Here is a 24,869-nt window from a genome sequence, read left to right as displayed (position 1 = left end):
CCTCCCTGAGAATGCTCCTGCGCAAACTCTGCCAATGAGAGCGCCACTGCCCCCTAACGTAGTGGAGGTGCAACTGCACGTTATTTTAGGTCAGCAAAAAAATAAAAAAGCATGTTCCCCGAGGTCAAACGCGCCTCCCTTGACGGAGCCCCTGGGGGGGGGGGGGGGGGTGCGCCTCTATTTGAGAAACATTGGCATAGTGTGACAAAACTTTAAAGGGCCATGAGCTGCTGAGGAAAAACATCCTTCCCCTCCCACTATTATGCAGAGGGAGTGGATCATCTGTGTGTAAACTCGGCATGTCTCATCATATGACTTTTAAGAGGACATGTAGCCCACTCGCAACTACTTGCCTCTGTGATGCATTTAAAGAGTGAGTGGATGGTTCTCAGAAAATATTGTCCAACTGGATGGTCACACACTGACCCACTTCAAGAGTCAATATCTTTTCTTCCCTTTACAACCACCTTTCAGATTTCACTACTTACAATATTGCAGGATGTACTGCAGAGATAAAATAAACCAAGTTGTCTGAGATTTATGCTGTCATTAGTGTGTGAGTGTATTTTGAGTGGTGAAAAATAGCCATCGCCACCACTTGCTCTTCGTGACATGCCAACACACCCAAGTATTCAAATAGCCCTTTATACCCAACCTTAAATTACATCTGTTTCAAAAACAGCTGTTACCAATAAACTGCCAGAATATCAATTCAACATACCATATTTTCCGCACGATAAATCAGGGTTTTTTTCATAGTTTGGCCGGGGGTGCAATTTATACTCTGGAGCGATTTATGCGTGAAATTATGAATATGTCATTTCACGTTATTTTCACATTAAACCGCAAGAAGATGCTCTCAGGCCTGTGTTGATACTTTACACATTGGCAGTAACTTATAAAAATAAAACTGATGATGACTCTGACGTAAGCGACGTTGAAGAGGAAGTGCCGTATCTTGTACCTCCAGAGTTCGGAGTTCTTTAAAAGTGACACAGAGAATTTCATTTGATTTAGTGATTTGGAGTGACGCTGATGGTTTGGTCAACTTGTTAGCATGCTCCTTATGATATAGTTGTCTGACTATCTCTTAATATGTTATGTGAACAAACCAGGCACGTTCTCAGTTCGTTATTTGTGCGTCATGTAATGTTAGCATATCATACACTTATTCAGCCTGTTGTTCTCTATTTTTATTTTTATTTTACATTTCCATTCAAGATGGCATGGAAATGTCATCTTGGAGCCGAGAGTTGCTGTGTGCTGCTTCAAACCTCACTGTTTTTGGTTTGGTATGTCTGTTTTTGGTTTTTGGTTTTTAATCAAATAAATGTCCCCCAAAAAATGTGACTTATAGTCCATTGGGACTTACAGTATATGTGTTCTTTTTTCTTCTTTATTATGCATTTTATGGCTGGTTAGGATTGATACTCAGGAGTGACTTATAGTCCGGAAAAACAGTACTGTAATACCATTTAATCGAGTCCCACTCTGTCCATAATGTGATAATATGATGCAATGAAAAAAAACACATTAGGTTCATTTCCTTCTCTGTCCAAAAGGTGCTAACATCACTGTTATACACCACTTTCGTACTCTAACGACTTTGCAAATTTAACTGAAAGTCCATTTCGTCCCCTGCAAAATATGATATTGACTCTTTTTTTAACTCCACAATGACCAAGAAAGCTATGGGTGAAGTGTTGGGTCCAGTTTTATTCGTAATTCATGTTCAATAAAGCAGATCGATAAATTATTTCACGCCAGTTGCATGCCATTTCTTAGGAGATTCTTGCACTTGAGTCAGGGGATTTGAAAGGCACACAGTTCAGCTGCAAGCATATAAGCAAGCGTATTTTGCAAAGCAAACTCTGATCAATTGTTAGTGTCTAAGCATGCCTCCAACGCTATTTAACATGGCTGCCATTTCTCACCATTCAGAGTTCATTTTTAACGTACAATCGGACATTTGTATCAGACAGAAGTGCGCAATTGCTCACACGTGCAGTTTCGAATGAACATTGCTCTCAGTTCTGCATGAAGTTTTGTAATTAACAATTAGACTGCATTCTTTACTCTCAGTCTGACTGAATCGATTTTTACCTTTGCATTGGATGATTTTTGTGCCATTTGAACGAAATGCTTTTTTTCCCCCTCCCTTTTCTGTCTTTGTTGTTTGATCTTTATGGGATCAATGCTGTAAAGGGAGAACCAGGTCTCCCAGGCACCCCTGGGTCAAAGGTAATGTGGCTACTGAGCTGGTGTCAGTGGGAATTATAGTGTACACTTCACATCATCTGAGTAGGTCAAAGCTGTTTGTCTTTCACTATAAAGGGCCAGACCGGCACCCCTGGCATCCCTGGCAAGAGGGGCTACAGGGTAGGCTTGGTGTGGCAAAAGAATTTGTGATTGTGTTCCGGGCATTTTGTGCTGTAACTGCATGTTTGTGTCATGTCGATATTTTTGTTTGTTTGTTTTTGGCTGTATAATATAGTCAAAAATTCATCTGACCTTCTGTCAAAATCAAGTGTGAAGAATTACAGCCCACTAAATATCCACCATCATTTGATCTCATGCACACAGAGAGTACGGCTTTTTGTTATCATGATGGGCTAAGGCATAAGAAAAAGCAAGCAATATGCAGTTTTTTTTTTCCAATGTAGCATCTTTGTAGCATATTCAGCAACTTAAACAACCTCTCGAGGAACTATATAGATAAATAAATACATACAATTACGGGCAACAAATATTGCAACTTTTTATTGCATTAGTGAAGACTTCTGGAGAATCGGAGTCTTTCTTCAGACCAGGTTTTCTCCCCTTCAGATCCAGACTGTAAATATATGGTACTTTCACAAAACCACCAATTAATAATTTAACCATTTCCCTGCCATGAAGTCCGTGGCCATTGAGATTTGAATGTTCATTTGTGGAGGCTGCATTTTATCACCAAGCCAGTGAATTGCACCTGTCGAATATTGTAGATGCGGGGCATTTGATATCGCCAAACACAATAGCTCCCACCCCAATGTCAACAACCTAGATGAATATTCAATTAGGTTTTATTGCATATTTTTATTACCGGTACCTTTTATTTTTCCAAGAAAGCCGGTTGAGAACAGATGCTCATGTGCAATGCTGACCTGCCTGCTGACAGAGTCAAAGAAAGTAAAATAAAAGCAAATGCACATACAGTATGTATACAACAATGTGTACAATATGATATAGTATGTATTTAGATAATATCAGAAGCAAACTCTGTCAGCTTCTGATATGCTATGCTAAGACTGCAGCTCTGTGTACCTTTTTGTTTTGACATGATAGAGCTTCCATGTAGTCTGATGGCCGTAATCACTTGACAATATTGGATCGAGGTGCCTTGTTTAACAATGATTTGACAAACTTAAAAACAGACCGCTCATATACAAATTGTTTAAAATGATACCAGGTACAATTTTTAAAACTTATTTTGTTACTTTCACACTTAATTGGTGGGCAGGGACTGTTTGCTGTCAAACAATTAAAAAAATCTGTTTTGAATAATATCACCTCGGACACTGTTTTTTAAAGCCAAGATGTCCGTTTATTATGACAAAAAACTTGGTCAAATTACAAGTGCTATCATCCACCCCCCACAACCTCCAAAAAACAGCTGTGAGACAATGCACTGCATCTATAGTAGCACTGTTTGACAAATGTGTCTTCTCTAAAATGATAATGCTTGACTTTAATTGCATCTCGTTAGGCTAAAATTCTCATCAGTAGTTTGTATTTGTTCATTTTTCTTGAGTCACTTGGCAGAACTGATGACACCTAAGCGAACTAGTTACATGTGTTTAATGATCAGAATCCACCCTGAATTTAACATTCGAACAGATCAACTCAATCATGAAGAAAGAAGTGCAATGGAAGTTTGATGGCGGAACACAGGCTTTACTAACAAAACATGTTTCCAGTAAATACCTAATATTCTACAGATTAAACCCTAATTTACTATCAGAAGGCCAAATGCAATATGTTAAATCGTGATATTCATCTGGAATAAAGTGATCTTAATCCAGAGTTTTGTTTCTTATAGGGAGGGAAGGGAGAGGCTATTATTTCCACACTTGGAATTAAAGGAGAACCCGGATCGCCAGGAGTGCCAGGCCTCATGGGACCGAAGGTACTGAGCAATTGTTAGAGTCTGCCGGAAGTGACGTTCTTGTTCAACTATGTTCAATCTTCGTGAATAATTGGCAACGGAAATGCATTGAATATGATGCATTCTTACAGGGTGGCAAGGGCGACAAGGGAATCCAGGTATGATCATAAAGTTGTGGGAAAGAGCTTGAAAAGAATTCTAAGCAAAAAAGTAAGTCAATGTGACTATTGTAACTCTGTCGACCTCCTAGGGAGAGGCAGGCCCTGAAGGTCCAGCTGGACCAAGAGTGAGTCATGACTTGAAGATTTCAAGCAGTTTGCTGTTACCACTTTGTCTACTCATGATGATTATGTCGATAATAAAATGTACATTCTACTTATCTCTTGTCATAGGGCCCTCCAGGTGCACCTGGCGAACCAGGAAAAGCTGAAATCCACCATAATGAAAATGTATGGGACACGTATTGAATATCATTTGATATATATGTTATATATAATATAATATACATATATATATATATATATATATATAAGAAAAATAATCGGTAAAAGAATTGTGATTCTCATGTCTCCCCCGTGCAGGATATTGGCAACATACATCTGATGGTAAGATTTGATTTGATTGAATGTTTTTTGTTCATTTGGGGTAATAAAACACTCAATTCAAATCTGCATAAACAGTACCATATTAAATGTGTAAATGGCTTCTTCCATCCAACTTCTAGGGCCCGCCTGGATTACCTGGACCTCCGGGGCCTACAGGGTTCACTGGGGCAAAAGTAAGATACGTTTTTCTAAATAGTATTGGCAACACAGAGGAAGCCAAATGAAGACACCATTCATATCATCAGGAACTGTAATTTTATTTTGTGGCAATACACCGGACGACTGCTTTGCACCGCTGCCACGCAGTGGAAAGGGTCATGGGTTCACATCAGTGTCCATCAAACCTTTGGAGTCGAGTTTGTATGTTTGTATGTATTGTAGACTTTCAGTTTTAATTCATGAGATTTCACAAAAATAAGCGATTTGCCATTTATGAATTGTAGACATTTTACATAAGACTTGCACATTTCAAATATATACTCAAATATATTCTAATTCATATTCCAAAAATAGTTCACCAGTCATGAAACACTGTGATTCTCCAGAAATATATTCGAAGTGACCATTTCAAAATGTCAACACACTGGCAGATATTTATAATAAAGTGCGGCCGATTGATATTTATCCGTTTCACAATTATTGTGAGAAATCGCGAATGTGATCAATGTCTTCTCAGAAATGAATATCATGAATCATTAATTACCACCTATGAAGGTAGTTCAAGCATACGATCACACCAGTAGCCCTCCGCATTAATCAGTAGCCAAGAAGGAGCTCTTAGTTTCAAAAAAAAATAAATGGTGACCCCCTGGTCCAGGATATAGCACTTGAGTCAGCATCAGCTATTGGATGTCTTTGCTAAGTTCTCATCTGTATTTTGTGTCATCATTAGGGTGAAGTTGGCCTCCCAGGGCCGCCAGGCCTTGATGGAGAGAAGGTAAAACATTTATATAAATATTTCTGGCAATTAATGTAATGTTACTTATTGTCGTGGCCCAAAGCAGACACAGAGCATGGAAAAAGTGACTCAAAAGTCTTTACTCCCCCAGCAAAAATATTCCAAAATATGTGCTGCTGATGAGTTGTGTACACAAAAATAATAACTTTAGAAAAATGGTTTTCAAAAATGCTGTTCATAAGTAAGGGAAATTATATTTCAAACAAAATACAAATATCAAAGATGAATAAACATGAGCATAAAAACTAAAAGTCAACAAACAGTGATGAAAAGAGCAAGAAGTGCAACAAGCTAAACATCAGGAAAACACCCGAATTTATGGGGTAAACAAGAATACAAAAAAATAAATAAATAATCTGGCATATTCCTTGTGTGACCACAGAGCTTTCCAATTGAGACCTGATGACAATTGCTGGCAAGTGCTTGCCTCCCTGCTTAACTCCCCCCTTTGTTGCTTTGGGGAAACTTCCAGAAACCCCCCCCCCCCCCCCCCCCACCAAACTCATAGTGTATCAGGACAATTCCTTCTTTTAACAATAGATTTGTTAAATGTACAATATATGGCATGCATGCTTATTATTTCTTTTGAAGTCATACACCAGGGGTCTTCAATCCTGTTCCTCGAGGGCCGATTCCCTGAAAGTTTTTTTATGTTGCCCTGCTGCAACACACCAGATTCAAATGATCAGGCTCGTTATGCAGCTTCTGCAGACCTTGTTGATTTGCATGTTCTCCTCGTGCCTGTGCGGGTTTTCTCCGGGTACTCAGGTGTTCTCCCACATTTCAAAAACATGGATGACAGGTTAATGGACCACTCTAAATTGTCCTTTGGTGTAACTGTGAGCACAAATGATTGTTCGTCTATGTGCGCCTTGCGATTGGCTGGCAACCAAATCTGCCTGAAGACAGCTAGGATAGGCTCCAGCATGCCTCGCAACCCTTGTGAGGATAAGCGGATCAGAAAGTGTGCGTTTTATTTGATTTATTATTTTATTATTTTGCAGTATTTTGTTTTTATTGTTGTATTTTTTTCCTCAGGGAACAAAAGGCGAGACTGGTGAAGGGGGAAGGTCAGAGATGGTATGTTATATAATATGTCATATTTTAGAAAGTAAAATTTTTAAATCATCATAGCCTCTAACTTTTGTTTCGTCCTTTCTTTTTCAGCTCTATGGTCCTCCAGGTCCCCCAGGGCCCTCAGGACCAGTTGGCCCAGCAGTGAGTCAGATATTTTATGAAACCAAACTATAATGAACATTGATTTCATTGACCAAGAATATCAAATGCCACTCTGGCTCATGCACATGACGACGTAACTATTTAAAGTTATTACAGTCATTTCCCAGAGCTTTTTAGTCACGTACGCCTTAAATACATACTGTATACACAACTTTGACAGTGTATTCTTTCGTCCTTTAAAGGGATCACAAGGACCTTCGGGGCCAAAGGTGAAGTAGATTTTATTTTTAATTAAATGCATTATAATAAGGATAGCCCGGTGACCGACTGGTTCGTGCGTTGGCCTCACAGTGCAGAGGTGCATGGTTCGATTCCGACCCCAGCCTTCCTGTGTGGAGTTTGTATGTTCTCCCCGTGCCTGTGTGGGTTTTCTCCAGGTACACCGGTTTCCTCCCACATTCCAAAAAAAACATGCATCGCAGGTTAATGGAACACTGTAAATTATCCCTAGGTGGGATTGTGAGCGCGAATGATTGTTTGTCTATGTGTGCCCTGAGATTGGCTGGCAACCGGTTCAGGGTGTCACCCACCTACTACCCGAGGACCATTCACCCGAGGAATGAATGAATATACATATATATATATATATGTACACACACACACATACACACACACACACACGCACGCACACACACAATCCTAATACCTTTCAAAAGTAACCCAAATTGGCCAACCCAGCGCTGTCTCCAAAAGGGGCCGGGTCTATTCTCCGTAATTTATACACAGCGCATTGGGTTGAGGATTTGACCCAGCACCTTAGGTCAAGATTTTATCCCCAAAAAGGAGAGAGCTGTACTTGTCAGCATTAAAAAAAATAAAATAAAATAAAAGTTAATTAGTTTTTTTTTGCGGGGGGTGTCTTACTGTTTCTGAGCAATGTGTGACATTGGTCTAAATGTTTAAGACTGTGATTGTTGTACATGTTTCGCAGGGAGAGCCAGGCATAGGGCTCAGGGGAGAAAAGGGAGCAACAGGTCAAAAAGGTGACAAGGGGGACAGAGGCCATCTTGGACTGCCTGTAAGTGCTCAATGTCCTGCCCAAATTTTGACACTATTTTGAGTAGAAATGATTTCACAACCTAACTTTTAACCATAAATTAATCACTACATTTCGGAATATTATAGAGTTTAGTTTCAACACACACATTTGTTTTTGTTCTAATGTTGCATGGAAAGCTTAAGGCTTCTACTCGATATTACTAAAATGAGAACGTGCTAGACCTGTGTTGTTGTTCGCCATTATTTATATTGTTATCTAATTCCTGTTTGGGCTTTTCCCACATTGTGATGCTATTTAAAATGAAATTGTACTTTTGGATTTCTCCAATTACTTACTCGTGGATTTTAAATCTTCAACAATATGCCCGCAACCTTTCAACCACCAGTCCTGATTTTGACAAGTGCAATGACAGATTTTAATTTATATACCTGATTCCAATGCATTCAATTTGAGTCTACAAGGTTTTCAAGTATGAGAATTTTGTAAATTAAGTCTGTGAATTATTTGGGCCATGACTGTTTTGTAAGGAAACACATGATCCAAAAAAAACCAACAACAACAAAAAGACAGTACTGGTCAAAGGAGTTACTGACAGTCACTCATTTATAAGCACTCTCACCAAGCTTATCTCCAAACTTCCATGATACTTTTTTTGTCTGTTTTTCTTTTTTGTCACCAACTGAATGTGTTGTTGATGTCACTTGAGTCACAGCTTCACTCACCCCCACCACCTCCCCAATCTGATTCCCCACCCCACCTTCCTCCCTCCATCTTCCCCATCACCTGTGCTCTTTAACTGTGTACAACGCTATCCAGGGGGCTCATGGGTTAGACGGCAGACCCGGTCCAGTGGTGAGTGGTGCAAAAAGTCATGTTCCAGCCCCCTTCTCTCCTTCCTCCACCTTGGCTTTCTCCTCTACCCCTTGCAAGCTTGCTTGATGTCTGCCATGTCTGCTTGTCTCATTGGCTTGTTTTCCTGCCTCTTGTGCTTGTATTGTCTCAGTTTTAGCTGCAGGAACTTTTAGTGAGGAGAGGACTGTTCAGGGTTAGATTGGAAGAACTGCACTGGTCTTATTTAAATTTTAAATTTCTGCTGCAACACAATGGCGCATATATATATATATATATATGCATAATAAAATAAAAAGCATTGTAGGCATTGTTGGAAAGGTGGTTGAGCAAACGCAGCGAGGTCCAACCTACTGTACTTGTAAAAAATAATTGATATGGTTACTCCTTGAAATAATCGGGAAAACTTCTTTTTGTGTGACTTAGCGACAATATGAAGTGTACATCCTCAGGAGGTTCTCCTTTTAGAGGATCTGCTATACACAGCAACGATATAGTCTTTTGATATTTACTGTTACCTAGTGTTGCTTCAAAATTAAGATTTTGACGATGTTAACTTTCAATCCTGACTTAACAGTCTTTTTCCCAATGATTTTAAGACAGCAAAATTGCAAAGATGACATATCTGAAAAGATAAGCATGTAGGGATGCCCATGCTGCATGTGGAGAAGTTATTCAATTATTCCATAAATTCAATTGCATACATGGAATGACCCAAAGTTTTCCTCTCGAATTCTGACTGCTACTCAGATACAACTGCAGCTGTTGACATGTGATTCTTTTTCCCTACTTTTTAACACTCTGGACAGTAGTTCAACAAGCTTGGTGTAATGGAAAATTTGTGTTTTATCTATTTCCTTTTATAAGATTTTTTTTTTCTAAATACATTGCATTTTATAAACGCTTGTTGATGTGCTGATCGGGGATTTGTCTTTGATTGTTGGTCGCTGCTGCTCTATATTTATTGTCTTTTTTCTGTTTTGAAGGGTCTAATAGGACCAGCAGGTGTAGCAGGGCCAGCAGGACCAAAGGGGGAGAGAGTGAGTTTCCAGTATAACTTGAGATTTCCATTCTGGAGAAGAGTGGCACTGAGTATTATGTCATTGCAGGGTGAGAATGGAGACGCTGGACAACCAGGACCAATTGGCCCACAGGGCATTCCTGTAAGTAATTTTTACCTCATCTACCTACTTAATTCCTACTGCTATTCTTTTTCATGATACAGTGAAACTCCTCTACAACGAAATCATGTTTGCAGCAAGAAATTTTTCACAACAGGGGTTTTTTCACTAGCAAATTTGATCTCAGATGTAAGCACACGCACACCCACACGCACAAACGCATATGTGTACACGCACACACAAACGTATGTGTACTCTATTTTTATTGCAATAGTGCATAAGTATGAGCACACACTTATTTGACACTTCATATTGTCAGTGTAGAAAGAAAAAAAGGGAAAGAAATTGCGAAATTGACGATCAGCATTCACTTTCACTTACATCAATTTCTTGGATAATGTATTTTATTTTGCTTGCTCCATCTTTCATTTTGATCACTTTTACCCTCTCTTCCAGCATCAGAGCTCTTCTTGTCTTAGCTGCTTGACATCCAATGGTCCGTTTTGTAGCCATGTTAGCAATGCAACGTCCATCCTTGTCTGAATCTAACAATAACAAATACTTCCTGGCATACAATGAACTTTTAAGCCAGCCACGGGACGCTTCGTAGTCCTCGATGGCCATAGTTAGCTCTCGAAGGCTAGCGCTCCAGTTAGCGTAAGGTTTTTAGCCTTCGAGAGCTAACTATGGCCATCGAGGACTATGAAGCATCCCGTGGCTGTTTTTAGCATGATAACAAGTAAAGCATTCGAGGACACGTTCGTTTATTTGAATGTCCGTCGAGCCACGGGACGCTTCGTAGTCCTCGATGGCCATAGTTAGCTCTCGAAGGCTAAAAACCTTACGCTAACTGAAGCGCTAATGAGAGAGAAGTGCTCCAGTTAGCGCAAAGTTTTTAGCCTTCGAGAGCTAACTATGGCCATCGAGGACTACGAAGCGTCCCGTGGGTGTTTTTAGCATGATAACAAGTAAAGCATTCGAGGAAACTTTCGTTTATTTGAATGTCCTTCGAGTCATAAGCAATTTACTCTGAGCAGCTAATCGGATGCTATGCATCTAACTTAAGTATCTACACGCATAGACAGTGAGGTCCCTCTTGGCCAATCGGAGGCCAGGATGATGCTCGGTAAGCCAATGGCAGAGCAGCTATAAGTATGTTGAGTCCAGGAAACTCGCAGCTGTGACCGAAATAAACATCGTTCACTATATAAACCAGTGTGGTGGTTGCTGTTGCCTTTTTTCGAATGAAGCAGTAGAGGTCGCTGTTGGATAAGACTTCATTGTAGTGAATGTCTTTGTGAGGCTGGAGCAGAGAAAATGATTTCGTATAACGCAACAGGAGGGTTTTTCGTCGTATGGGGGGCAGGAGAATGGGAATTGTGTTAATGCATGAAGATTTTTTCACATAAGGGGGTATTTTCGCCCATGTAGGTTTCGTTCTAGAGGAGTTTCACTGTAGAGTCTATGAAATGAAGAAACACACAAAAAAATTAATTATTATATAGATTTACAACACGCAGTCGATATGTTACTTTATTCTAATGTTGATGATTTTAATCACCATATTAAAGTCACCTATAAACAAATTAACCCTTTCATGCACCCTGCAACCTGATAACATGATAATCTGTCCACTGTATTAACCACTGTCCCTGAAAGGGTTAAATATCACATAAAACCCAATGTTCATGTATTGTATATAAAATCACCCAAACGTGAATATGGGAAAATGTTTCATGGACAAATGAAACCATGGGTGGGCGGCACAGTGGACATCCAGTTATCACGTCCACCTCACAGTACAAATGTGCAGGGTGAAATTCCGCTCTAGCCTTCCTGTGTGGAATTTGCATGTTCTCCCCGTGCCTACGAGGGTTTTCTGCGGGAACTCCGGTTTCCTCCCACATTCCAAAAACATGCATGGCAGGGTAACGGAACACTCAAAATTGTTCCGAAGTATGACTTTGAGTGGGAATGTTTGTGTATATGTGCCCTTTGATTGGCTGGCAACCAGTTCAGAGGGCATACACCACTTACTGCCCAAAGACAGCTGGAGTAGGCTCCAGCATGCCCGCGATCCTCATGATAAGCGGATGAGAAAATGGATGGGTGGATGGATAGATGAAACCAAGGTTGAATGTTGTGACCATAATTCCAAAAGTTTGGAGAAAACGAAACACTGCTCTTCAGCGAACACCATTCCTACAGTGAAGCTTGGTGGTGTAGCATCATGAGGGCTATTTTTGTTTAGCTAGAACTAGAGCATTAGACAAGGCAGGAGGAATTGTGAACAGTTCCCAATAGCTGTCAGTGTTAGTACAAAACCATGCTTCTGCTAGAAAGCAAAAACAGTGCATGGAAAAGCCTACTCGAATATCAGAAATTTGTTTGGGTTCAATCAGAGGAACTTTAAATGATGGCCAACATGCGGACTCCCTTTTAACATGGATGTGAATGTGATTGGTTAATTCTGAACACTGACACGTCATCTCTTATAAGAAGAGGGTGTGCACATTTGTGTAACCACATTATTTCTGTTGTTTATCATTATTTCCCCTCTTCAAAAAGTTTTTTTTACAATTTCAGTTCTACATTTTACAGTCACACCAATTATGGAAAATGTTTTACAATGATTTCGTTGGAACTCATTTTGTTACATAACAAAAACCTGGAATTTAAACTCTTGACAAAAGTAGTCTGAGATGGGCTCAGCACACCCAAGATGAATGGACAGTGATCAATTTGGGGTTTTGTACCTATAAATCATAATTATTGTATTTTCTGCCCTTCAGTGAATGGCCTATTTTAAAACTGTTTTCAAATATAGGGCGCAATGCATTATAAGGCACATAGAATAGAAGCTACAATATTGGCTGTGGTTGTGTTATGCACCCACTAGATGGAGCCATGCTAAATGGAATACAATACAGCTTTATTTACGGAGAGCCGTGACAACCCTTGTAGCTGTAACAAAGCCATTAGAACTGGTCACAAACACGGACATGAAACATGTAAATACAAATGGCATTACAAAACAATTAATGAAAGACATGAATTTGTTGAATGAAGACAATTCATTCAACAAAAAGGCACACAAACCTTGTGGGCTCACCTCTACAAGGGGCTAAATATCCTTAGAAGTCTTGCTTGTCTCCTTCTTCCTTCGTTTAGTCAGTAGTTAACTATGCTTCACTTGTTTCTTATGCACTTTCAAGACTCAAAAGGGGAAAGAAATTGCGAAATTGACGATCAGCATTCACTTTAACTTACATCAATTTATTGGATAATGTATTTTATTTTGCTTCCTCCGTCTTTCATTTTGATCACTTTTACCCTCTCTTCCAGCATCAGAGCACTTCTTGTCCTAGCTGCTTGACATCCAAAGGTCCGTTTTGTAGCCATTTTAGCAATGCAACGTTCATGCTGAGTCTGAATCGAACAATAACAAATACTTCCTGGACCCGGTGGCTTTTCTTTCCACCATTTCACTGTCTCTATCTTGACCTCCCCTCGATCGCCACCCAAGACAGCGTTGCTCAGCTGATGTCATGCAATGAACTTTTAAAGCCAGCCACGGGACGCTTCGTAGTCCTCGATGGCCGTAGTTAGTGCGATGGAACTCACCTTCTCTCTAATTACACTCCAGTTAGCGTCAGGATTTTAGCATGATAACAAGTAAAGCATTTGTTTATTTCACTGTCCGTCAAGCCACAAGCAATTTACTCTGAGCAGCTAATCTGATGCATTCCACTCTATCTTCCATGGATCTAGCTACAGTATCTACACACATAGATAGTGAGGTCCCTTTTGGCCAATCGGAGGCCAGGATTATGATCGGTAAGACAATGGCAGAGCACCTATGAGTATGTTGCGTTCAGGCAACTTGAAGCTGGCAAGAGCAGAGAAAAAGATTTCGTATAATGCAACAGGGTTTTTTTTTCGTTGTATGTGGGAGAGGAGAGTAGGAATGGTGTTAATGCATGAAGATTTTTTCACACTAGGGGGTATTATCGCCCATGTCGGTTTCGTTGTAGAGGAGTTTCACTGTAATTGCCTTATGATTCGAGACAAGCGAAGTTTCCCGAGGCAATACAATGAACGGTATCTTTCATTTTGATTTACTTTTACCGGAGATGCAACGGCACCAATGTTCCCTCTAAACTGCGCAACTGCGCGCAGGTCACACACTCTCAGTGCACAAGAAAACCTATCCAGCGCAGAGAGCGCACTGCCAATGATTTAGATATATAACTTTTTTTCTGTATCAATTTGCTGTATAATTCAGTGAGTGACAGGTGTCCAGCCAATCACACGATAGATGCAATGACACTATGCAGCCAATCACGGCATTGACAGTACTTGCGCATGTTCTCTGCTCCATAACAATAACTGTGCGACGGCGATAAATGACGCTCATGCTCATCCTTTATCATGGCGAAACGACCGGGCAGTGAACGTGATACGTCGACTCCCCAACCCAAACTAAGAATGAACTGTGGTTCTTTTAAGTTGGAATGGCTTTCGGAGTACCGTATTTTCACAACCATTCGGCGCACCGTATTGTTGGGCGCAGTCTCAGTAACGGGTGCTATTTCTGTATTTGACACATACACAAAACGCACTGTATTATTGGGCTCAGCCAGGCATGGTAAAACATACTCCAGTTTAAACATAAGGCATGCTAGGGGCGTGCCTTTAGCGTCCTCTTACACGCCCACCCTTCAGTCATTGGCGACTGGTACCTGCTAGGGGCGTAACTTTAGCATCCTCTTACACGTCCACCCTTCACTCATTGGCGACTGGTACCTGCTAGGGACGTGCCTTTAGCGTCCTCTCACACGCCCACCCTTCACTCATTGGCGACTGGTACCTGCTAGGGACGTGCCTTTAGCGTCCTCTTACACGCCCACCCTTCACTCATTGGCGGACTTCCGCATGCCTGTCGTCACTCACGTCCGCCTTTTCTCTGTATAAACAGCGTGTCGGCCAGAAGTGCTCTCAGTCAGTCTTTGGAACTCTGCGCATACACTAGACGCTCCGCATTATAAGGCGTCCTGTCCATTTTGGAGAAAATTTAAGACTTTTAATGGCGCCTTATAGTCGTGAAAATACAGTATGTGCCAAATAGAAGAACAAGCAGTGAAACTGGAGGGGAGAAAAAAAACAAAACAAAGGAAGCCATTGAAGTGTATTGTGAGAGGAGACGTGTATCATATGGGGAAGACAAACTAATAAACTTAATTGATTGATACTTAAATTTACTGTAGTGTTTATTCATGTTTTTGTTTATAAATTAAAAATGTCTTCCTTTCTTTTTTTCTGTTCAGCCCTAAAAAGCATCAAATGTTAGATTACAACCAGAACGATTTGAATTTACCTGTAAATGGCACAAATTGGCAGCAAATAATTTACCAATTAGGCAAGGTGAGAAGTACGTGTGGGCCATTCTTGTTGCCGCAGTTGTTTTCATACATGGAAACGCGACTATTTTTCTTTCATGCACTGAAATTTGTGACTGATTTTTTGATGGAAAAAAATGAATTTAGTTGTGCAAATTCAGTGTTTCTGTGTCAGTTGAATTGATATATTATTTCTTGTTCCTCTTTTCAGGGCTTTGTAGGACCACAAGGACTCAAAGGAAATCGGGTAAGAAAGATTATGGATTATTTTTGGAGCAAGTGCTTCTCGAATACTCACATAGACCAAAGTGGTGTAATTCCACAAATAACGTAACACTATTAAGTCTTTGGAAGTCATGTTTCAAGACAGTCAGTGGCTACTTGTGATCATTTTGTAAAGCAAGGCTCGAAATAAGCGATTTTGCATCGCAGTTTGTATTGAGCGTACATTTTTATCAGGCCATTGCTTTTATAAAAGGTAAAAAGAAAAAAAGTGACTACTTTGCTCGATAAATTAGTCTGCCCCAGCAGTATGCAGAGAAAAAGTGGTGATTCCACGGAGAACAATTCACCATAAATACAACCATGAACCCATGCATTATTACGTTGCATGGTAAAATGAAGTGGAGTTGCGCAAAAGGCTCAAGAAATGGCTAATTTAAATTGACATTTGCTTGAAATTGCACCGCTGAAAATACATAAAATACATCGAGCATAAAATACAATTTGTTGCTATGCACATAAACAAGTAAAATCTGTTGATAATATACACCGGTAATTGTTTTTTTTTTTTTTTTTTGTATGACGTGAACTGTAATTCACCTGAATAGACCATTATTTTCTGTCGGATACTCGAATACTGAAATATTTGAGAGCTGTCGCCCTACATTCAACCCACCCATTATGCTGCCATATTTTTATTGTTTCATAAAACCCTTGCTTCAGGACAGGATATTAACTGGGGCGGGGGAAAAAAAGCTCATCAAAATTAATAAATTGCTCCTCAAATTAAGTCACTGTTTAGCAAAATTGGTTTTCAAAAAAAAAGTCATTTCGAGTTTTGACAAGGGAGCTTGTATGCAAATAATATTTTTTTGTCACAACAATGATTTGGATTTATGGCTCTCAGTTAAGCCTCAAATATCATATTTATAGATAGTCTATAGTTTTTAATTTTTCTTGAAACTGGCTCTGGTGGGATTTTAACATGGATATTATCTTTGTGGTGCCAATTAAATTTGCAAATCTTGCTAATTTTGCTGCCACTTAGCTGACTGGGGATTGCTTCAAAGCCTCACAAGCAGATATGAATTCAAGAGTTGACTAGCCAAAATGAAAGACACTCTATTTAATATCATTCATGATAAAAAATGATTAGTCAGATAGATGCTTTGATTCTGCGTGATTATGAATAATGAATGTCAACACAAGATGAACAGAAGATGCACTTGATCATATCAAAACAAGTCAAAGACATCAAAGGGATATAATGACCCTGGAGAGTACCTCTCTTGCTTTTCTGGTCAAAATAAATTAGAATTTTCAATTCCATTTAGTCTTTTTGTGATACAGTGTGGTGAAAAAGTAGTGGCCGTCTTTGTGATGTTTTTTTTTTTCATATTTATCAAGCCAAATTTACTGTCTCACAAAGACAAAATTAAATAAATACAAAATGCAGCTCCTAAAGTGAGATGGTTTTTTTGTTGTTGTTTTGTTTTGTTTTTTTTAAGGCGAAAGAAAATCCTAACCTCTCTGTCCTATGGAAAAACTCAATCCCACTCCTTGTTGAATCGTAAACCCAGCTATTTGGAAAGCTGAGTTTAATTTCACTGGCCACACCCTGGTCTAGTTAACACCAGATTTGTTAATAATAATAATAATGTAATTTTTTTTTATTAATTTTGAAAGCGCTTTTCATGATACTCAGACACTTTACAAGAGTTTAAAACACAGGATAAAAATGTACACTTTAAAGCCAAGCATACAGTACATGATTTAAAACAAACACATTTAGAAAAAGAAAAACAAAGCAGAAATGGGTAAAAGAGAATCAAAGGTTTTAAAAGCATTGCGGAACAGTTGAGTTTTAAAGAAATTATTTGAAGGATTGGTGCTCAGTACAGTTGCGGATGTGTTGTGGTAGAGCGTTCCAGAGGGTGGGGGCGGTGACAGAGAAGTCCCCCCAGGTTCTGAACCTGGTCACGGGGATGGCGAGGTTTGTCTTTGAGGAGCAGAGTTTGCGGGAAGGAGTGTATGGGTGAAGAAGGTCGGAGAGGTAGAAGGGGGCCTGATTGTGAAGGGCTTTATAGGTGAGTAGGAGGAGTTTAAACTGAATATGCTGGGGAACAGGGAGCCAGCGGAGGTTTTTCAGGATGGGGGTGATGTGATCACGAGTGCGAGTGTGGGTGAGAAGGCGGGCGGCGGCATTCTGCATGTACTGTAGTTTATTGAGGAGTTTGGAGGTTGTACCGTAGAGGATTCAATTGCAGTAGTGAAGGCGGGAGGTGATGAAGGCGTGGATGAGGGTTTGAGCGGCGTTGAAAGAAAGTGAAAGGCAGAGGCGAGAAATGTTTTTGAGGTGGAAGAAAGCAGTTTGGTGATTTGGGTCATGTGTTGGTCAAAAGAGAGATTATTATCAAAAAGGACACCCAAGGTTGCGACAGTGAGGGGAACAGGGTGGAGTTGTCGATAGTGAGGTTAAAGTTGGCGGCTGTTTGGGTGAGGGACCGAGGACCTATTATTAGCAGTTGAGATTTAGTGCAGTTCAGAGTGAGAAAGTTTGTTTGCATCCAGGATTTGATATCTGAAAGACAGTTAGACCGGGTGGAATGGGTTGTTGGGGTAAACAATTTGGTGGAGATGTACAATTGGACGTCATCAGCATAGCAGTGGAACTGGAGACCATGATGACGAATGATTTGGCCGAGGGGTAGAAGGTAGAGGATGAAGAGAAGAGGACCAAGCACAGAACCTTGGGGGACACCTCGGGACAGTGGGGCAGTGTAGGAAGAGCAGTTGTTGATGTGTATGAATTGTTTCCTGTCAGCGAGATATGAGCGAAGCCAGGTGAGGACTTTGTCGGTGATGTATGGAGACGGGCATGAATTTGGAGAGAGGTGGAGTAGTTGGAGGAATGGAGACAGGTAAGAAGGGAGGGGGGTGGGTGAGGTGGTGAGTGAACTGTAGAGGATGTCGATTTTGGATTTAAAGTAGGATAGGAATGAATTACATTTGCCGAATGTAAAAGAGGTTGAAATGTTGTTGCTGGGTTTGAGGAGTTTGTTGACAAAATAAATCAAGAAATCATCAAAATAGCATGAATTGTTATTTAAATCTAATTCAGATGCTGTTGTGATTGTGTGAAAAAGAGTGGGACAACATTTTGTTAAAGACTCTTAACCTGTGATCACAAATGCTTGTGATACACACAGTTATCCACTTTTGAGAGTCAAGGGCCAATTTATTTTTCACAAGGGGTCAGATTTGTTTTCCGCTTCATCAATAAAAGCGCGATTTTGAAACTGCATTGAATATTTAATTGTGTTCTTTGTGAGATTTTAAAGTTGCTTATCACATCTGAAGATTTAAAAGTGGTTAATGCAACAAAAAAAATCACGCACAAAAAAATCACGAAGGGGGCCAAATGCTTTTTGTTAAAATGGCACATTACAGTTGCCGTATTTGCTTTAGTGACGAGATGTTATGGGGATTAATTTGTGACTTCTGCTTTTAATCTGAGAAAGATCTTTTTTTTTTTTTTATATATTGTCCACCACATGTAAACTGACTGTAATACCCTACCGCTAAAATAATCTTGCTGTTCCTTCCTATTAACATGGTCCTTGTTTAATATTTCCACTCCCATCAATCAAGTCTTCACATTTCATCGACTTTTTCAACACATTCAACTGACTTCCAAGGGATAAGCGAACTCAAATGAAAATACTTGATCCACATGGTGAATGAAGAATATTCTAAATTCGGCTACGAGTGAGCATTCAGTTGAAAGTGTTGAAGATCAAGCAATGGAATCGTGGAGTTGTTTTTACTCTTGTCCTATCTTTCCTTTGTATCCACAGGTCTTCCTATCCCCTTTTTCCTTCCCTCCACCTTGCCCCATGGCTCTTTTTCTCGCAAAGGGTTGCCCTCTCTCCCTCTCACAACACTTGGGCTCCTGCTCCTCCTCCTGCTCCTGCATTCTAATTAAAGTCCTGGGTTAATACTCCTCCTCTTACACTTCCTTTTTGCCTATTCCTTTTTAACTGTACATTTGCCATGCAAGTGCTCATGAATCAACCCCTGACCCTTTTTCCATATCCCCTAAATGGCAAGTGATGCTCTCCCATCATTGCATGCTTCTAAAATTCTGCTGATGAGATTTTTATTTACGTGTACACACACCGTTAAGTCGAACTACCTTCAGTAAGTCAAAGCTTACACACTGAGCATACTTGAAACAGCACGCTCACTTCGTATGATTAATGGAAGCATTCCGTGCCAAACTCAAGTGACTCCTCTCGGCGCAGTGCAATTTGAAAGACGTGGGCCGACCATGTTTTCCGGATTAGAAATCGCACCAGCCATGAAATGCATACTAAAGAAGAAAAAAACAAAGTCGCACTGGAATTTAAATTGCATTTTTAGGGGAAATTTATTTGATAAAATCCAACACCAAGAACATACATGTCATCTTGAAAGGCAATTTTTAAAAAAAATGAACAACAGGCTGAATAAGTGTGCGATTTGCTAATGTTACATAACACATAAACAACAAACTGAGAACGTGCCTGGTATGTTCACGGAATGTCCATTAAGGGAAGTATGACTGAGCCGTATTCTAACTCATTAACTATGAAGTAACGCAGTAGTTAAGTCAGTAAATGTTTGTATGAAACTGACCTCTAGGCCAGAGATATTCGTAAAACAATCAAATGAAAAAAAGTACAGCAGTATAGCAGTTAGTACAGCAGTACTCTTCCATTATGCAAACCTTGAAACAAGGACAGCCCTTGACCTTGATGAACAGGTGTTCAAAAAAGAGCACGTACAGTGGATATAAAAAGTCTACACTCCTTTGTTCAAATGCCAGGAATGTCAAATCGTTTTTGTATCCACATTGAACAAAAACAGTCCAATCTAAGGCCAAACAAAAAAGATAGTGTGTTTCCGGGAACATGAAATTTCAACATAGGGTCGGTAGGTCGGACAAAGTTTTTGTTTTTTTTTTAATCTTTTTTTTTTCCATCAAAAATTTTAAATAACCATAAAACATAAAACAAGAAGACATTGAACCCGCCGCTCTGTGGCCGGCGCCGCCGCCACCTATTTAGTTTTCTCCCCGCTCCGGACTCGGGGGGGCCGGGATGCGCCGCTGCCTCCGTCGACGTCCTCCTCCGCCCTCGTGTTTACTCGGCCCGTGGTGTTCATCAAATAGTTCGCAGATTTTTTTCGATACAAAAATGGATGCTATTTTCTTAACATTATGGTGCGAGCATGCAACTGTAACACAGAAAACGCGGTTTAAACTGTCGTCGCAGATCGTGGCCGCCGTCATGTTTCAATGTTGTTGACAGACGACAGGGCAAACGATGCAAGCGCTCAACTTGAATATCGCGAGAGTTTGCACCGACGTAAACCTTCTACACAAAAATGTAGAGGGTTGTTTGAAAAGAATGCCGACCGTAAAGTTTTTTTTCGACGTAGAAATTCTCGGTCGGTCGGGTTACCGGAAACACACTACTTTTTTTTTCTATGCCTAAACACCCCAAAGAGACCAAACGTGCAATGTGAACTGATGTCTAATCCAATTAGGCTAATTCCAATTCTGGCACAAACAATTAACATGTAATGTTTGAATAGAAAAATATGATGTACTTTACTCAGGTAAATTTTATATTTGATGACCTCATGGATTATTTCATACCTTAGCCTCATTTGTGTTGGGCTTTTTTGTATTGTGCAGTTGGAGCACCTACAATCAAACAAAGACCAAATAAGAGTACTGTATTTTCCTTTGCGATCTTGAAACATGCAGCATTGAGCAGATCATTCCCTCGAAAATACATAACTGGCGTTTGATAACCCATCCCTCATTCCCCAACTATCTCTGCCCTTTATTCACCAATTCTATTATTGCCTTAAAGGGGAAGTCAACCCAAAACATGTTTTTCCAATAACATGTTCAATGTAGCCCCACTCATCTAAACACAGAATTCAGAATAATATTGCGTTGGTGAAACAATGAATGAACCAGCAAAATCCACCCATGTTTTTAATCCATGTCAAGGGGCAGCCATTTTGTCACTTGCTATCGACTGAAAATGACCTCACAGTCGCTCATGACTCAGGTAACGGCCAATCATGTCATTTTTCAGTCAACAACGAGTGGCAAAATGGCCGCCCCCTGAGATGGATAAAAATGGGAGGTTTTTGCTCATCAATTCATACTCCACAAATGCAATATTAATCCGATGCCTGGTTTAGACTAGTGGGGGTGCATACAACATATTATTGTCAAGAAAATGTCCCCTTTAAAATACAGAGCAACACACGGAACTAATGTATTTCTCATGTTAAATGAATAACAACTAGATTAATATAGCAGAATCTCAAATTTGCACAAAGGAGGACTAAACTCATTTGTTTAATACACTGTTGTTTGCAGGGAGAGAGGGGCAAGAAAGGCAACAGGGGGGCCAAAGGGGATAAGGGAGACCAAGGAGCACCTGGATTAGATGCCCCATGTCCGTTGGTATGTCAGTAATCTGTGTACATATAAGAGCCAAAAAGAAAAAATGGGGGTCACTGCTGAAAAAAAAATCTTCTTTTTGGCTCTGGTTCTCATCAACCTCAGGTCTCTTTTCTCTCCCAAGGTACAAGACTGATGGGAATAAATCATTGATATGAATATCATTTTATTTGGGGGGAGTCTAAACATCCCTTATTTGAATTTTTCAACACGTGCAGTTGAAGACACACAATCTCAACACATATTAGGTCTTCAAATCCCATGCATGCACTGTGCCATATGCACAAACCGCATATGACTTCAATCCAAAACAAAACACGGTCAAATGTACCTTATGTGCTTAACATTTGGCCCATACACATCATTCCGAGTCAAGTTGTTCTGTTCTCTTAAAGAAACATTTATTAGCAAGAATGCTGACGCTCTCATCTCAATGAATTCTGTTCCTGTCAGTCCCGTTTGCCCGCATGCTGAGGTAAACCTTCAAGTCGCTCAACGGACAGATGGGCGAATCCTCGTGTCCCCAAACGGTGGAGGACAAACTTAAGCTCCAAAGCTGGTTTTAAATGGATGATTTCACAAACAGGGTTTCCGAGGCTTTAAAGGAGAGAAGGGTGAACCGGGCTTGCCAGGCCTGGATGGGCTGGATGCCCCTTGTCCTGTGGTATGGTGCTCTCTCTTTCCTCCCCAGCATGCATTTAGCTACCTACCATTAACATCAGAGTTGCAAATAGCATCATAAAGTAAGATGCCTGCACTTTATTAGGTTTTGCATTGCAAGTTTGCATGAAAATAATTATCGTTTACGTAAATTGTTATTGGTTTAAATTTGTTTTTTGTTTTTGTTTTTGTTTTTTTTTGACTGACCATCTTCATTTGAAGGAAGTTACACTCAATTTAGTGACCTCGGTCACAACTTCATAACTTACCAATTGTGACACATAACAAACTTTCATTCTAAAACTAAACATTCATATACAGGTACTTGGCTGTACAAATACACTCTGAACTTTTTATAACCATAGTTAATCCGTTTTTTTTATTTTTTGGTTCTCTTTCATTTCTTGCATGGAGCACCAAATCTTATGGGCCACATTACCACAGGTTGTGCAAAGCAAATAAAAGTAGAAGTGTGTGTGTGTGTGCGTGTGTGTGCGTGTGTGTGTACTGTATGTATGTGTGTGTGTATGTACTGTATATATACAGTATATATATTTTTTTTCATGCATAGAATTATTTTCATTTTCTTTCTTGAATTCAATTTTACTTCTACATTCGCACACTTAACATTGCAGAGCATCTGCAAATCAGTGTTGTCACACAGCTGTCACTGAATGCCATACTAAAGGTTTGTAAAAAATGTATGTATGTATGTATTTCATAGTATATTGGTCATTTCACCAAATTTTACCTTCACACATGAAGTCAGACTTGGTTCAGTACAATGTTCCCCCTATGCGCCTGTAAGCAATTGCACACTGCTCTCACACTCTCAGCGCACTCGCAGCACATTGAAAAATAAAATGAAATTGGAACATGAGCTGTAGATTATTACAAGTTTCATATTTACTTACATTGATTCCTGTTTAATTTGGGCTGATTAACAACATCAAAAGTGGCATAAAATGACTCCTTGACCAATTCTTTCAAACTACAACAAATCCTATTTGCATCACAAATCTGCATTGCTCTACTTTGATACAAGGGGGTTTGACTTTGATTTTGGCGGTACTGTGGTGGACGGATTAGCTCCGTGACTTTTTGTGAATTCTCATCCGCATGGAAAATTAAAGGGAACATTCGTTCAATATCCTTTTATTGATCATCATTTGCTCAAACTTGTTTTATCAAAAAAAAAAGGAATGAAAATCTTTCCTCCTGAGAGTGTCATGTGCTATTGTGCATCGACAGTATGAAATTGATGGATGAAGTGTGGTCTAAAATTGATGTGCACCTAACAAAGATAGTTTTGACAGCAGTTTGTGGATCAAAGTAAAAATTCAAAATCACAAAGTGTAGATACAGCCGGTTCCAACACCATCTCAGGACAGGAGCTGAGGGATTGTGCTGCTCAGCTGCCTGTGATCTTCACGTCCATTTTCAAATCTTCCTGAAGCCAGGCAACTGTCCCTCCCTGCCTGAAGTCCTCCATCATTGTACCCCACCCAAGAACATCAGTGGACTGAATGACTATTACTGGCACTGACACCCAAAGGCTTGGAGTGCTTTGAAAAACCGGTCCGAGCTCACATCAGTTCCTGTCTCCTCCTGGTTTCTGATTCTCCCTTTACAAACCAACAGGTCAACGGGGGGCTGCCCTAGCAATAGCTCTCCACTATGCTCGTTCCTATCGAGAGCAGCAGGGGAGCTACGTCCGGCTGCTCTTAGTAGACTTCAGCTCAGCGTTTAATACCATCTTCTCCTACAGATTGGTGAATAACATGCCAGGCCTGGGTCTGTTTTACTCTATCTGCCTTTGGATTTTCGATTTCCTGAACCCCCCCCCCCCCCACACACACACACACACGTCTCATCGGCCATTCGCCTCAGAACGGGGTACCCCTAGGGCTGTGTACTGAGTCGCCTACTTTTCGCCCTGTATACTTATGACTGTTCCCCCATCATTGTGGATGATATACAGTAAATGTGGTAGACCTCATCTCTGGGCAGGATGAATCAGCACACCAGGATGAGGTGCAGCGACTGGCAGTGGTCTGTCAACATAACGTGATCCTAAATAAAACCACAACAATGGAGATTATTGGGCATTACAGAAGGACAGACATTCAGCCACTGCTCATCTATG

The 24,869-nt window shown here is 40.2% G+C and overlaps 1 protein-coding gene across 1 annotated transcript in view; it reads left to right on the top strand.

Annotated features, from left to right (window-relative positions):
- The window catches only part of col13a1 (collagen, type XIII, alpha 1), a 43,754-nt gene that overhangs the window by 16,593 nt on the left and 2,292 nt on the right, over window positions 1–24,869 (top strand). The window contains exons 15-32 of the mRNA XM_086122504.1: window positions 2,206–2,241; window positions 2,335–2,379; window positions 4,079–4,165; window positions 4,276–4,302; window positions 4,395–4,430; window positions 4,537–4,593; window positions 4,726–4,749; window positions 4,869–4,922; window positions 5,642–5,686; window positions 6,746–6,787; window positions 6,875–6,925; window positions 7,129–7,155; window positions 7,878–7,964; window positions 8,763–8,798; window positions 9,782–9,835; window positions 9,905–9,958; window positions 15,527–15,562; window positions 21,980–22,066. Of these exons, the coding sequence (XP_085978630.1) occupies window positions 2,206–2,241; window positions 2,335–2,379; window positions 4,079–4,165; window positions 4,276–4,302; window positions 4,395–4,430; window positions 4,537–4,593; window positions 4,726–4,749; window positions 4,869–4,922; window positions 5,642–5,686; window positions 6,746–6,787; window positions 6,875–6,925; window positions 7,129–7,155; window positions 7,878–7,964; window positions 8,763–8,798; window positions 9,782–9,835; window positions 9,905–9,958; window positions 15,527–15,562; window positions 21,980–22,066 (885 nt within the window). The remainder of the gene's footprint in view (window positions 1–2,205; window positions 2,242–2,334; window positions 2,380–4,078; window positions 4,166–4,275; window positions 4,303–4,394; window positions 4,431–4,536; window positions 4,594–4,725; window positions 4,750–4,868; window positions 4,923–5,641; window positions 5,687–6,745; window positions 6,788–6,874; window positions 6,926–7,128; window positions 7,156–7,877; window positions 7,965–8,762; window positions 8,799–9,781; window positions 9,836–9,904; window positions 9,959–15,526; window positions 15,563–21,979; window positions 22,067–24,869) is intronic.

Source organism: Hippocampus guttulatus, chromosome 10 (genome assembly GCF_054856545.1).
Source record: "Hippocampus guttulatus isolate MCC_2025c chromosome 10, RoL_Hgut_1.0, whole genome shotgun sequence".
Classification (NCBI taxonomy): domain Eukaryota; kingdom Metazoa; phylum Chordata; class Actinopteri; order Syngnathiformes; family Syngnathidae; genus Hippocampus; species Hippocampus guttulatus.
The sequence above is the reverse complement of the archived record's forward strand: the minus strand, read 5'-3'. Positions and strand labels throughout refer to the sequence as shown.